Source organism: Catharus ustulatus, chromosome 30, assembly GCF_009819885.2.
Source record: "Catharus ustulatus isolate bCatUst1 chromosome 30, bCatUst1.pri.v2, whole genome shotgun sequence".
Lineage (NCBI taxonomy): Eukaryota > Metazoa > Chordata > Aves > Passeriformes > Turdidae > Catharus > Catharus ustulatus.
The window spans coordinates 323,196-338,154 of record NC_046250.1 but is presented as its reverse complement, the minus strand read 5'-3'; the positions used below and the strand labels follow the sequence as shown (position 1 = coordinate 338,154).

Here is a 14,959-nt window from a genome sequence, read left to right as displayed (position 1 = left end):
CTTGATTTGGGTAACAAAAGTTTTGGTCCAGTTTAAAAACAATGACAACAAAATTATCTCTATAAACTCGGGGTTTTTTTTTGCTCTCTGTTGGGATGCATGTTGGTTTCATATGGGCTCATTGCCTGTATTGCATGATCGTCTCTCTTAGGTTTTGGTGCAATAGGTATATTTTTTAAGAAAAGAAAAGCACAATGTTCTCTGTGTGTGTGTGTAGCTGCAGCTGGCATCACTTGGAGAAAAGAATGAAGAGTGACCTACGGAAACGTGGAAGTCGATGCACTCCCCCCATGGATGGGAACTCGGGACTGCTTTGGAAATACCCTGTTAGTGACTCCTGATTGGACTGATGAACAAATCCCTGCTTGGATAAGGAAAAAAGAACAAAGTTCCAGACTCCACGGTGGCTCAGAATAACAAAATAAACACTCGTCGCCTGGTGTGATCCCAATAGGTTCTTCCAAACCTTCTTCAGTTTCACTGGCGTCGTTTTTATTTCTTCACCTTATTTTTTTTGATTTTCTTTTTTTTTTGTGTTTTTTGTTTGGTTTTTTTTAGAAAAAAAGGAAAACAATAAAAGTTCTTTAGCTGTGATTTTTTTTTTTGTTTAAATCTTTGAGGTAATACAGTTGTGCCCTCGTTCTAACAGGTTCCCAGAGGTTGATGGTTTCTTTCTTGTTCTTCTAAATCCCTGTCATCCGTTTTCCTTTCTTTCTGTTGTTTCTTTCTGAGCTCCCAGTTGGGCCGACAACCCTGGGGGGAGGAGAGTGGGGGCTTCAGGCCAAGACAAAGGTTGGAGGTGGCTGGAGAAAGGCTGGCAGGGCCCTCCCTGCATCCCTGCTCCCTCCCCAGTCGACCCAGGTGGCCTGGCTTGGTCATTGCCAAGACGTCGCAATCTCACCACCAAAAAAAAACTGAACTAAACCGCTTTGCTTGCGAGATCCGAGTGTGCGTTCTGAGTACTTGGTTTACAAAAGACATTGCAGGCTGGAGCATTGTTCGCCCTTCAAAATTTCTGGCTTTGCTATTAATTTTAATTTTATTATTCACTTTTTTTTTAAAAAATAACATACATTGCTTGTAAAATAATTTCTTTTCTTCTTCTTCTTCTTCTTCTTTTTCTTCTTTAAATTAATTTATTCTTTCATTCTTTTTTTTTTTTTGTTCTTCAGATGTCATTATTATTATTATTATCATTATTATTATTATCGTCATCATTTTTCTCTCTCTCATGGACCCCCCCCCACTCTCCCTTCCTACCCCCACCCCCCCCAACGCCCTGCTCTGTCTCTTTAGGAAAATATTCTAATGGCCTGAGTGGCTGCCGCGTGGCAGACGGGGCACTCGGGATCAGTCCTCTCGCAGATCCTCACGGCACACTCCATGCAGAAGAGGTTGTGGCCGCAGGGCACCAGCGCGGCCGTGACCTCGCTCTCGAAGCACACCATGCACTCGCGGCTGCTGCCCACCGACGTCCGGGCAGCGGCGGGCGTGCCCAGCTTGGAAAAACCCTGCAGCGGCTCCCCCTGCGACCGCCTGGGCAGCCCGGACAGGCTGGGCTCCGGGATGGAGGAGGACGGCGAGCGGTGCGAGTTGGGATGGATGGCGCCGGTGCTGCTGGAGCGCTGCTGCTTCAAGAAGAGCACCGAGACAGGGTTGGTGTTCTCCTGCCCAGCCCACATCGGGGCCCCCGACTCCGGCACCCCATAGTACAGATCCTGCTTGTTCACGCCGTAGTTGGGGAAGAGGTAACCGTAATTGAAGTCGTTTTGGTCGTTCAGCCGCGGGGTCTCGTAGACGGGGTCAACAGAGCAGTCGCCGATGCAGCCCAGGCTGTTCTGGCGGAAGGTGGACAGGGGCTTGCAGCCCGGCGCCGGCGTGTGGACCCGCCAAGCCTCCGAGTAGCGGTTCTCCATGCCGGAGTCGGGGCTGCTGGAGAGGAAGTCATTCTCGTTGTTGTACTCCAGAATCTTGCCTGTCCTCACCGCAATGTGTGTCTCGATCTCCTCCCGGGCACGCTCTACGTTGCCCGGCGCCCCGGTGATCTCAAAGACGGGATCCCGGTCCCGGCTGGGCGTGATGATGTAGGTGTTGGTCTGCTGCTGGATGCGCTTGATGGTGGCTCCCTTGGGGCCCACCACCAGCCCCACCACGCGGTAGGGCACGCGCACGCGGATGGTGACCTGGCCCGGCAGGGTGGGCGCGCTGCCGAAGGTGGTGCCCGCCTTGTTGCGGGAGGCCCTGATCATGGAGAAGTGCTCGGCTGCCGAGATGATCTCCCGCCGGGCCATGGCCACGTCCTCCCGCCGCCCCGTCACCATGAACACCGGCTCTTCGCCCCGCACCGGGGTCTTGATGTAGGTGTTGGTCTTTGCCCGCAGGGCTTTGATCTTGCAGCCTTAGGGAGAGAGAGAAGAAGGCACGGCAGTTAATGAGGCTGTCCCACCGCTCTGCGGGATGCTGGGCTGAGTGGTTATCATCTCCTGTGCAGAACATGGAACAAGGGAAATCCCTATCCCCCTAACCCTCACCATTCCCAGAGACCTGCTCCCTCAGGAACACCATGCTCCCTCATCCCCCAAAACGGGGATCACCATTTGGTGTGCTGCACCCACCCCATCCCCCCGACTGCCTTCCCTCTGTGGTCATCCCAAAGATCTCCCTTCCACACACCCCAACGCCACGGAGTAATGGGAGATCCACCCCAGGTGCCAGCCCAGAGCCCCAGGGTGACTCCCAGAGACAATGGTCATCCTTGGGCTCTGGGGACAGGCCTGATGCATGGGGAAGCCTGGATGTCACAGAACAGGGGGATTCTGGTCCCCTGTGGAGCCCCTCGGCCACCCTGGGCCAGATCCCAAGGGGAGTTGTCTGCCATGACTCCAGAGACAGAGGATTTTGTTATTACTGAGGAGGTTTTGGGGTGAATGTGGTGAACTTCAGGGGGGCAAGTTTGGAGGGGAGTTGCAGAAATGCAGCAGTTTGGGCCTCCCCACTGCAGATATGACTGGACTGCAAATGCCAGCAGAGCTAGATGGGGTAGCAGGAGGCCAGGATTTGCTTTGGGGTTGAAACAGCAAAAAATGGGGCAGGGCTGCCCTCCTGTGAGCCCCACAGCAGGCTGTGCAAAGACTCCTGCTCCAGGTGCTCAGACCCTCTCCTGAGATCATTGGCCAAGTGGTGCTTTTGTGTACCAGTATCCACATCCCAGAGCTCATTGAGCCCATTCCCCAACGCCTAGAACGCACCAAGACCACTCCCCATGTCCTCACAGCTCAAAAAACAGCTTTCTGCTTTCCCAAAAAGGGCAAAAGACTTCCCAGTGCGTTTTGGCTTCCAAAAGATCTTTCAGAGGGTCTCGATCCAGCTGTTTGGCTCCAGGCTCCCAGATGACACCAGGAAGCCATCAAGCAACTGTTTTTAGAGATGTGGCACAGTTCTCTAAACTACTCCTGTTCCCTTCCTTGCTGCTGTCCTGCCCCTCATACCCCTCTCTAGAAAAGCCTCACTTGGTGCCCGAAGGCATTTCTGAAGCCTGTCATGAAGGTCCTGTGCAGGCTGGGGGTGCCTCTGCAGCAGGTGTGCTCTGAGCTCAGATCCCAAAGAAAAGTTAAAACCTGTGATTCTCCAGTGCACCTTACTCAGGTGAGCACTTTGCTGCCGTTTCCCGAAGATTTGGGTGTCTGACACAAGGCTCACAGAACCAGAGGATGAGCACACAGCACTGGGACCACTGTGAGATCCCCCAGCACCTCCCATCCCACCTCCTCTGCCCAGAAAAAACACCTCCTGCACTCCTCTGACTACCTCACACCAGCAGGTTTTCCTCCACACACTCCACTGACATCACACTTCAACACACAAGGACCTGCAAACGATGCCTCTGCAACCACAAAATGCAGATTCCTCAGCTCCTGGGCTGGCACATTATTATTTATACAGATCCTAATAAATAACAGCATCTCTCAGGCTGGGAGTTCAGGGCTGCCACTCATCCACAGCTCCTCTTGTGACACACGGGCTGGTGTTCACTGGAAGGCAGCGATCCCAGCATCAGTGGCAAGAACTGAAGCTGCACCTGTGGTGATGGGAACAGCCTCGTGCCACTGGAGCCGACAGGAACGGCTCCCTGGGCTCACAGGTGCTGCTGCATCCAGCAGTGCCTGGCATGGAACACGCCCAGCCCAGCCTAGTCCAGCTCAGCCAAGCCCAGTTCAGCCTAGTCCAGCTCAGCCCAGCTCAGCCTAGCCCAGCCTAGCCCTGGCCAGCCCAGCCCAGCCCAACCCAGCTCAGCTCAGCCCAGCCCAGCTCAGCTCAGCCCAGCCTAGTCTAGCCCAGCTCAGCCCAGCCTAGTCCAGCCCAGCTCAGCCCAGCCCAGCCCAGCCCAGCTCAGTTTAGCTCAGCCCAACCAGAGCCCTGGCCAGCCCCAGGCACACACAGCCTCTGGCACAGCCCTGAGCCCACTGCCCCTCAGAGGGTCATGGCAGCAGCATGGGACACATGCCAGTAAATCAGAACTTTGCTTGTTAAAAGTGTGACTTTTAACTCCTCAGAGCTACTTCAGCTCCTGGAGCCTCATTTCCCAATTCTGGAGCAGGAATAGCTGTCTACTGCCCTGTGCTCCTGCAAAATTTCCTCTTAACACCCCACATCACAGTGCTGCTGCATTAAACCCATCTCTGAAACAGGAATTCCATGCTCCTGGAGAGTGGAAATGCCAGATAGGGCACAAAGAAGGATCTGGGGAAATCCCTAAATCCTAACCAAATCCACCCCTTGCCAAATCCAGTGTAGCTCACGGGTTACTCCCCAGAGTTTGCACCATGAGGTACATTTTTGATGCTTTGAGGAGTAAAGTTTCCAAACAGCCCATGTGGACAGTGGTCACCCGGTGGTGTGCTATTAGCTCCCAGGAAATTCAAAGGACAGGACCTCATGGAGCCAGGCACAACTCAACTGTAGGATAAACCCACACAGGCAAAACCCATAAAAAACGTTCATCCCAAGGAGAGCTGGACAAAACTGTGAGAGGTCACCTATGCCCTGTGGCATCCCTGGGCAGGGTGGGCTGTCCCTGCCCCACTGCTGGCAGACATTTCCCTGCCCCACTCCTGTGCTGCTCACTCCAAAGAGGGAGATTCCATCTTAGGAAGATTAACTGAGATGCCACCATTTCCCCAGGGATATCACCGGAGCATCTCATGGAAAGACAGGGGTGTTCACAGCAAGCACGGAGCTGAAAATTCCTCCCCGTGCATCACCCCAGGCTGTAGGAGCACCATCAATTCAGGCTTGCTCTCCTGTGCAGAAAGAGCTCGGGCAGGCACGGCTGGGATTGGGCTCCGCGATTTTCCGAGCTGCGGGACAATGGGGGAGAGGGATCCGAGCCCGGCAGGACAGGAAACAATCACGGAGCCGCCAGGGAGGGTCAGGCAGGCAGAGCGGTGACAAAGGACAGGGCTCCATGCTGGGGACAGATGGAAGGGAACGGTGGCAAGGAATACACATGAATGAGGGCAAAGGAAAGCGTGTTACACGAGCTGGAGGGAGTTAGGGATGGAGCAAAGGTGGTGGAAATCGAGGGGAAGGCACACCCTGATCCCTCCGAGGGAGAAGGAGAATGAGGTGCCTGGAGGCAAAGCCAAGCCACCCCAAAAATGGCAAAGGGAAGATGGGCAAGGAGAGAGCACGGCGAGAGGGAGGGGAAGGAGGATCTGGAACGGACAAAAGGACGCGTGGTGCAGTCAGTGGTGTGAGAAGGGGGGGAGGAGGGAGGGTCTCTGTGCAGGCCTGCAGACGGGAAAGCCAGCTTTGTGGAGACAGACAGATGGGGATCCTGTGCTTAAAAACAGGAGAAAATCACCTCCTAGGAAATGAGACCAACTCCAGCAAGGCCAGCAGTCCAGGGGGCTCAGCAGTGCCGACCTCCAGCAGCTCCGAACTGGCACAGACAATGGCCAAAGCATCAGCAGCCCAAATCCAGAGAACTCCACAACTTCCAGGGGCGCTGCGCTGGTTTACATCAGCTAAAACCAGGCTGGGCTCAAACGTGATTTACTCACTTAGTGCCAAGGCTGCGGGCCCATCTCAGCCCCACCCGAGGCTGCTTTGCACACTGAAAAGGGTCTGAGCCTCCTCTGAGATCGCCCTGTTTGATGGAGCACAGCTGGATGTGGCCTGTGACATCCCAGCCACATGGGCAGCACACCCCAACGTGTTTATTCCAAACAAAATCTGTCCTGCATGGGGTGTTTTTTGGACACTTTCTCTTTTGTGGATAACTGAAATTTGAAAACACCGTGTAACAAAGCATTTTACTCGAGGGATTATTCAAAGGGGAGGGAGGTGGAAGGGAGGGAATTGCCTAGCAGGTGGTGTCAAAATGAAGCTAAGGGAAGAAAAGGACCCATGAAAGCCACACTAATACATAACCTGGTGTATGTTCTCGTTATGGCAGCGCACAGACATCAGTGTGTCAATCCCTGGCAGACCCCTGCCACTTAGATTTTTATATTAAACAGAGAATTAAGCCCTTTCTCATTGTGTTCCCACAGCCTACCTTCTATTATCCTGGCTTTCGTCAATAATGCAGATCCCAAAGCATTTCATGAAGGAGGCTGTAAACTCAGTTACTCCCCTCACCCTTTTTTCTCTTTAATTTCACTGATTACCAATTGACTCAAAGTAAATGTGTTTGCAAATTACCTGAGCACATCACAAACATTCCCACACAGGACCAAACACTGGAGGAGTGGAGAGCCTCTGGTGCCCAGACCAGTCAGCTAACCGGAATTAATCCGCAGGGCAGCCATCTCTGGCTGAAAACATATAATAAATTGAGTCTAGACATTGCCAAGATGGGTGGTGGGGGTCAGGGGGAGATCTGCATGCACAGCCACCCTCTCGTCTCTGCTTATCCCTGCATCAGGGCAACAAATCCATCAAAATTAACAGAGAAACAAAACAAACAAAATTCACCTCTCCAGCAAAGGCAGCTGCCCACAAGGGACACGAGGGTGCTGGATGCAGCTGATCTGGCTGTTGTTTCCTTGGCATGAACCCATCCCAAATGTTCTCACCCTGAGCAGCCCCAAAGCAAGGTGTTCTCACAGGACCTCAGGTGTAAACCCCAAGGCTCCCAGGCACTGCTCCAGCAGCAGGAGGGGACAGATCAGGGCATGGAATGGATGTGCCCAGCACACCACCACGGTGACAATGCCACCAGGACAGTGCAATGGCACTCACAGCCATGGCTGTGGAGCAGATCCCTCAAATCGTTTCACTCTGGTGTAAATCAGACCTGCTGATGACCTTCTCCTCGGTGCTGCCACGAGGCCAGATCCTGCTCAGGATTCTGCTACTGATTCAGTCTAGAGATTTCCATTTGGCACCAGCTGGCACCTCCAGCCCAGGAGCATGACCCTGACCCTGGAAGCACCAGAGGAGCTGTACCAGCCACAGCAAACAGCTCCAGAGCCAACCCCGAGCATCTTTTTGTTTCATTGACTGTGTTGTGGTTTTATTTTGGAAAACACACCCCACAAATCACTCCAGGTTCTGATATTTCTTGTTTTCGTCAGATACAACGTAATCTCCACAGACAAAAGCTTTTTAGCCCTCATTTATCCCAAGGCACCATTACACTGCACAGATACAAATTACACCTGTAAATACCCCACGTTCTGGCAATGCTAGTGGGGTGCAAGAGGCTCTAAGGGCAAATTAGAACTTGGTCTTTTTTTCTGTTGTAGTCATAAAATTGAAGAGGATCATAAAATAAACAACCCTCAGCTACCTCGGGTAAGGTGGGGCATTCTTTTCCCCGTTAACATGAAAGCCTTGTTAAAAGACAAGCACACAAAGAACCTCACAAGTAAACCCTCCTGACAGCCTGTGGGGTAAGGTTTTGCTGCATTGAAAAACCTGATGGAAGTGGTGTCAAAAAACACAAATGCGCACAAAAGGACCACAACCAACCAACTAAATCTCTTTGCACCGAGGCTTTATTGTCCTGATGATGCAAGTTGTGTTTACAAGAAAAAGGGGGAAAAAAACACCACCCAACACACCACGCCAGGAAAATCAGTGACTGCCTTATTCCAGCGCGGCGATTTTATGCTTTTTCACATTGCGATGAAAGTTATTTATGAAAAAAAAAAAAACAAAAAAAACAAAAAAAAAAGAAAAAAAGGGGAAAAAAAACCCCAGCGCCACAATCAGTGCCGTATGCGGTGGAAGAAAGTTGGGAAGCGGATGCCCCCGGCGATGGAGTGGGTGTGCCCCGCACGCACGATGCGGGCGCGGTGCGGGGGCAGCGGGGCACGGCGAGCGGGGGGGACGCGGCCAGGCAGGCAGGCAGGGAGGGAGGGAGGGGAGGGGGCTGCCAGACAAAGGCGGGGGCCCCCACCCAATGACAGCACACGCTTTCCCACTGCCCTAGATTCCGCTGCGGTTCACTCGGTCAGCGCGGCACCCAGCGCCCGATGCGATGCGCGGGGAGCGCGCGTGTCTCCCGAGAAAATTCCCTTTGTCTCTCTCACAGACCCATTTTCTCCTCCCACCTCCAGTTCAAACAGCGCAAAGTCGATCCCGTTCCGCACTTTTCCCTTGCGAAAATTCAGACCGATTCTCATTAGCACTTTGTAACAACCCGACTGCAATCTCTCTCTCTCTTTAAGGCCCATCCCGAGCTGCCGGAGCAGAGAACGGAGGTTGTCTCCAGACCCCACCACATCGGGTGGCTTTTGCTCCAAGATTTCGGTGAAGCGAGGAGACAAGAAGATCTGCCCCCCTCGCTGCTTCTCGGATGCTGTACATACATCCACCTCCACAGGGTGGGTGGGGGAGCTGCCATCATCAGACTTCCTCAATGGAAAAGGCTTCCTTGGACTATTTTTAAATGCTGAAAGCATTGGAGCATGTTTGGAGCTACACAAAGAGCCCAATCACCTGGGTTTAGTGGGGCCTCTTGTTATTTGACTTCACCTTGCCAAGAAAGAGCAATTTACGTTAAGATCCTCTCTCACATAATCTCATTCCTGGTGACAACAGGCTGGGAGATGCTGCATCAAAGGGTGTCTGTGAGCACAGGTGACAATGGATGCTACTACTGTGATGCCATCAGGAGCCCTCAGAAGGACCAAAAACCCTCAGAGAGTCCAAAAATCCTTACAGGGAAAGTCTCACCTGAGAGTGGGAGCAGAATGAAGCCAAACCAACCCCACACCTTCTGCCAACACCTGCACACAGCAGACACACAAAGAACCAGCACCGCGTCTCCCTAACCTCAACATCTGGCCCTAAATGTGCCCTGCAGCCTCTTCCCTGGCTCCACCAACAGCAGCCCAGTTTGTCTGTGGGAGGAGGCAGAAAAGTTGAATATGAATCTTGATCTGGCAGCTCCACACCCACCTCGGGTCACTTCTAGGGAAGAACCCACAGTGACTGAGATTTCTGCCCCTTTCTAATTTCAATCTGCACAACCAAGACATGATGCCCTTCAGACACTCTCCATTCCTCCCAGCACCTCTCCCATCTCAACACACACCCCTGAATGTCCCACCATCTCCTCAAAAAGCTACTGCAAACACCTCCAAGGCTTTGTCTTTACAATTTCATCAGTCATGACAGGCTATTGCAGGACACCCACAAGGTGAGCTGGCAGGAGAAATACAGGAGCCACCAAGCACTCTGATGTGCCACACACAAACCAGGAGGTTTGGTCACCCAACTCAGCACAGCTGGAGCTCACACACAGGCCAGGGGAAGCAGGGGTGACCTGCAGGAGCCCTGACTCAGGCAGAGACTTGCCCCTGCCCCTCATCCTCACAGCTACAGGAGTACAGGCATGGAGGTCATGGCTCCACCTCCAGCCAGGGTAGGGGTGTCACCACCATCCATGCCCAGGGGTCACAGGCACCAGTCAAAGGGATTCTTGTGACTTCATCCCCTCATTCTTCTTTTTTCCAGTTTCCTGTCCTGCAGTTTGGAAAGTAGCCCTGGACACATCCCACCAACCACCCAGCTCTTTGCCATGCACCCTGGGGCACCAGCTGGAGGAGCCTGCCTGGCCATTCCCACCAACTGCCCTTTGCACAGCCCACCATGCCATCCCAGCCCTTTCCCCATCCCAGCCAGCTCGTGGCTGCGCTGCTGGAGACGCGCTGCTCAAATTCAGCGCACAGACCAGCCCCAGCACAAACCCGAGCAGGGTTTCCAGCAGGCGATTGGCTCCATGAGGGCACGTTCACAGCTCCTGGGGAAAGCAGGAGCTGCCAAGCTCAGGTTGAGTTCCTGCAGCATCTCTTGCTTGGAGTGGAGCCACCCCCTCTGCCACAATTACATCTCTTCACAAACCACCCTTACAGACATTCCAATAAAAATATATCGGGTTTGAGCCTTGTTTACACTTAAGTGCCTTCTCACTCCCTTGACAAAGTGAGGGGTGCTTGATGGCAGGTGGAATTCCTATGGCCAAGTGTGTGCACCACGGCCCCTGCGCCCAGATCCAGGCCTCTCATATCCACGCCTGCCTGTGAGGAACACTTTCATAGATGGTTGATATTATTATAAAATAATCTGAAGGGATAGTGTGTTTCTTCAGAAAATAGTAAGTTGAAGAAAAAGCTAAACCCTGTTACCAAGTAAAGCCATTTAATAATTTTTATTTCATTATTACTCTTTTCCCTCCCCTCCCTTTTTCAAGATGTTCATCACCCTGTTCACAGGTACCCATAAAACAATTGTTTTCCTAGAAAACCATCTGCCACAGGAGCAGTACTACCAAGGGGTGACAATCTGCAGTTTCTGGGATTCCTGGTCAGGCATCCATGAGAGCTCAGGATTCAATCCCCCTTGGAGCCCCACACCCAGCTCCAGACCCTCTTAATCTGTCCTTCTACACAAAAACAAGGCACAGGACACAGTGGAGACATTCCTACAGGCCTTTAGAAACAAGTGTGGGCCACGATCTCTGCTGGAGTGAAGAGCTGTCGCTACAAGGACAGTGCTGAAGGAATCTCAGCACAGGATCCATCCCACCCAGCTCCATGATGGGGCACAGGCTGCACCATCTGCCCCATCAGCCAAAGGAGCACAGTCACAACCACATCCCCACAGCTCCAGCACACTGACATTTCAGTTTCCCAGATGTGGGAAAACCCTCACACACACAAAAAATGGTGGAAAAAATCCAGGTCTCCACGTTCCTCTCCATCGCTCTGGACAGAACAGGCACGTGCTGCGCTCTGAACACATCGGAACACACCCCCTTCTCGGGAGTCTGGGGCAGCACTGAGATGCTGGGAGAAAGCAGCCCTGGCACATTTCCCCTCGGTTCCGCCTGCCGAATCCTCTTTCCCAACTTTATTAAACAAAGGGGGCCTGATTCTCTGTGGCCTCACACCCACCCGTGCAGAGTTGGTGCTGAGCCCACCGTTGTCTGCTTGCGCTCCACTCCCAGCAATGTAAAGGCAGCACAGTGAGGATCAGGATCGGGGCCAGTGGGATCTCCTGGGCCAGACCTTCACCCCTTCGTGCCCGTTCCCCCGGGTCCCCAGTGAGGGCAGAGAAGATGCCAGAGCAAGAGCTGCTCCCTCGGCTGCAGATGCCCCAAGTTTTGGGGAGGTCAGCACCCCCGGACTGCTGCCCACGCTCATCCCGGAGCGGAACCGGACCCTGGCTCCACGGGTGGGAGCGAGCAGAGCCTCCGCAGGCCCCATTGTTCCACCCGCACGCCCTAGCGTCAGGGATGCCCAGCAAGGAGCCATTTGTGTCCCTCTCTCCGTGGCTTCCCCTCGCCCACCTCAGTCCTTCTCGGGGCACTGGGGGGGTCATCACCCCCACGGTCCCAGCACAAACCCCCCTGCTCAGGCGCCTTCGATCCCAACCCACAGGGGAGCATCTGCCCATGGAGCCGCAGGCTCTGCCCACCGCACTTCCAGAGCGTCAAGTTACTTGTTCAGAGAAAGAAAGAAAGAAAGAAAAAAAAAGCCCAACACTTAGCCGCACTATTATTATTTTTTTTTTCTCTGTAGCGACTCAAAACTTCTCTCGGCAGCGCCGTGCCCCGGCTCCTGCAGTGCCCACGGGCGGCACGGGGCCCCGCACCACACACCCGGGAGTGGTGGGGGTGGGCGAGGGGTGACTTAAGAGTGGGTGTGGTATGGATACACACACATATATATATATATATGATTTTTTTTAAAGCCCTCCTCCATTCCACCTCGCTCCGAACGGAGCCGTGAGGAGAACAAAAGCATCACTGTGGCGGCGCGCGGGCAGCGGCTGCGGGGGGCCCACGCGGGACGGCGGCTCCTGCTCCGGGGTCCCCCCGCTGCCGGGGGCGGCGGCAGGAGCGCGGCTCGCAGCGCTCACCGGCCGCTCGCACCGAGCCCGGCACCACCACACCCCCTCCACCCGGCCAACAAAGGGGGACTCCGAGGCGCGGGGCCGGGCTCAGCCTGCACCCCCCGCCCTTCCCCCGCCTTATTCCCTTTTTTTTTTTTTTTTTTTCCTTAAGGAGAGCGCGGTCGAGATCGGCTCTTTGGCAGAACCGGGGAGCGGCGCGCGGGGCTCCGGTGCCGGCAGCCGGACAAGCCCCCGCAGCATTCCCACACACCCCCCATCCCGCCCTGCCCAAAAACCCCCGTGCCGGGAGCACAGCCTCCCGCCCACAACCCGGGAGCCCCGGGCTTTGTCCCCGGCGGGGCCGAGCGGCCCCGGCCCCGAACAATGGGCGGGAGGGAGCGGCGGGGGCAGCGGCGGGGCCCCCCGGCCGCGGGGGAGTGTCCCGGGGCCGGCGACCGGCGACTCCGCGGGCTCGGGGGTACCGGGGGGCCCGGCGCTCACCTTGCCGTCCCACGATCTCGGCCACGTGCTCGGAGCTGGGCACCGGGACGCACTCGGTGGTGTTGGAGCTGCTCTTGAGCCGCAGCTCGGCCTCCTTGTAGAGCGCGCACAACTTGGGCTCCGCCGCCCCGGCGCTGGGCGCCGCCGAGCCCTTCGGGGCCGCCGGGGGCGGCGGCGGCGGCGGTGGCGGCGGCTGCTGCGGCGGCGGCGGCGGCGGCGGGGGCTGCTGCGGCGGCGGCGGCGGCGGGTTATTGTTGTTGTTGTTGCTGTCCTCCACCAGCACCACGGCCGAGGAGGAGGAGGAGGAGGAAGGCTCGCCTAGCCCCAGCAGGCAGAGCTGGTCCAGGGCGAGCTGCAGCGCCCGGTCATCCTCAAGCAGCGCTCTGTCTTTGCCGCTCCCACCGAAACAGCCTAAATCGCCGAAACCCCCGTTCCTTTCCATTATCCCTGGGACTACCAGGCTAGGCATGGCTAACAAAGGCTTGGGAGGGGGCTGGGGGCTGGGGGGGGGGGGGGGGGGGGCGAGAGGAGGGGAGGGGGGGGACACAAAGAGCTCGGGAGGGAGAAGGGAAAAAAAAAGGCAGAGGGAGAGAACGAGAGAGAGAAAAGGACCCTCCGCCCCCCGCCCCCCGCCTGGCCAAGCCCCTTTCCCGTGTAACCCGAGCCCCGCGCCCGCCGCCTCCACCGCGGTCCCCCCGCCGACGCCCCCGCCCCCGGCCGCCGCCGCCGGGGGGTGCGGGGGGTGCGGGGGGCGCGGAGCGGAGCGCGGCCCCGCGGGGGGAAACTCTTTTGTTTGAAGGCGGCTGGGCGCTGCGGGAGCGGCCCGGCCCGCGGGCTGATGGGGGATGTAGTCCGGCCGCGGCACACCCCCGCCCGCGGCACCGGGCACCGCGGCGGCGAGCACCGGGGCGGCGGGGGCCGGGGGTCGCGGGGGAAGGCGAGGTGGAGGAGGGGGGGACCCGCTGGGACACGGGGAGAGGGATGTGCGGACCCACGGTGACACGGGTGGATGTGGGATGTGGGATGTGGGGGGACTGGCTGTGACACGGGGAGGGAGCTGGAGGGGACCCGCCGTGACACGAGTGGAGAGGCACCCACGGTGACATGGGTGGAGCGTGATGTGGGGGACACGGAGGGGTGGTCGCTGTGGGGAGACACGTTGTGCAGGGGATGGAGGGGCTGTAGGGGCATGCACTGTGTCACGGGTGTAAGAGGGGACCACGCGGTGCCACCAGTGGAGGGGGATGCGAGAGAATCCACCATGTCACCGGTGGAGGGGCTGCAGAGGGACACGGCATGGCAATGGGTGGGGGGTCCGTGCTGTGACACGGCTTGGGGAGGTGCAGGGGGACGGGTGGAGGGGACAGTGGGAAGCCACTGTGACACGGCTGGAGGGTGGTGCAAGGGAATCAGCCGTGCCACGGGTGGAAGGGACTGTGGTGGCATCCCCTGTGCAATGGGTGGAGCGGGCTGCAGTGGGATTTCCTGTGTCACTTGTGGAGGGGGCTCCTTGGGGACCTGCATGGGGACACATCTGGGTTCCACGAGTGACTCACTGTGCACACCCCAGCACAGAGGGATCACAGGAAAGAAGGGTCTGGAAGGGTCTGTGAGGGCACCCACTGGGTGCACCCAGCATGGAGGGGTCATGAGTGGAAGGGGTCTAGGTGGGGACTCACCATGTGCCCCCCAGTGTGGAGGGGTCATGGGTGAAGGAGGGTTTGTGTGGGACCTGTTGCTGCCCACTCACAAGGGGTGTCCAGTTTTGGGATCCACCCTGAGACCCACAGGGACAACAGGGATCCCTGGGAGGAGCAGTGGCTCGGCAGGGACACCTCTGGGTGTGGGGTACAGGCGAGCAGGGTGAATGGTGGGACAACGGGGCATGGAACAAGGAGCTCACTGCTTCATCCTTGTAAGGAGGACATGGCCTTCCAAAAGGGCTCCCCACAAGCATGAGGACTTCAGTCTTGAGATATAGACACAACCACAAGCATTTGAGGGGCAATACTGCATGTCCAGCAGGCCTGGGAATTATGGAAAACAAGAAGGGGGAGCCCCCCAGCCCCCCAAGGCCTTGTAGTGGCTCCAGACACAGCGAGACTTGGTG

The 14,959-nt window shown here is 56.3% G+C and overlaps 1 protein-coding gene across 1 annotated transcript; it reads right to left on the bottom strand.

Moving 5' to 3' along the window:
• Positions 1 to 1,189: 1,189 nt before the first annotated feature.
• MEX3A (mex-3 RNA binding family member A) lies at positions 1,190 to 13,340 on the bottom strand. Its single transcript, XM_033082857.1, has 2 exons — positions 12,850 to 13,340; positions 1,190 to 2,398 (listed from the first exon to the last, which is right to left on the bottom strand). Exons 1-2 carry the CDS (start codon positions 13,316 to 13,318, stop codon positions 1,293 to 1,295), a joined length of 1,575 nt encoding a protein of 524 aa, XP_032938748.1. The 5' UTR covers positions 13,319 to 13,340; the 3' UTR covers positions 1,190 to 1,292.
• Between the last annotated feature and the right edge of the window lie 1,619 nt (positions 13,341 to 14,959).

Coding starts and splice junctions, on each gene's coding strand:
- MEX3A (XM_033082857.1), bottom strand. CDS start 13,318: ATGCCTAGCCTGGTAGTCCCAGGGATAATGGAAAGGAACGGGGGTTTC. Junction 2,399..12,849: donor CGAGATCGTGGGACGGCAAG/GTGAGCGCCGGG, acceptor TCTCTCCCTAAG/GCTGCAAGATCAAAGCCCTG.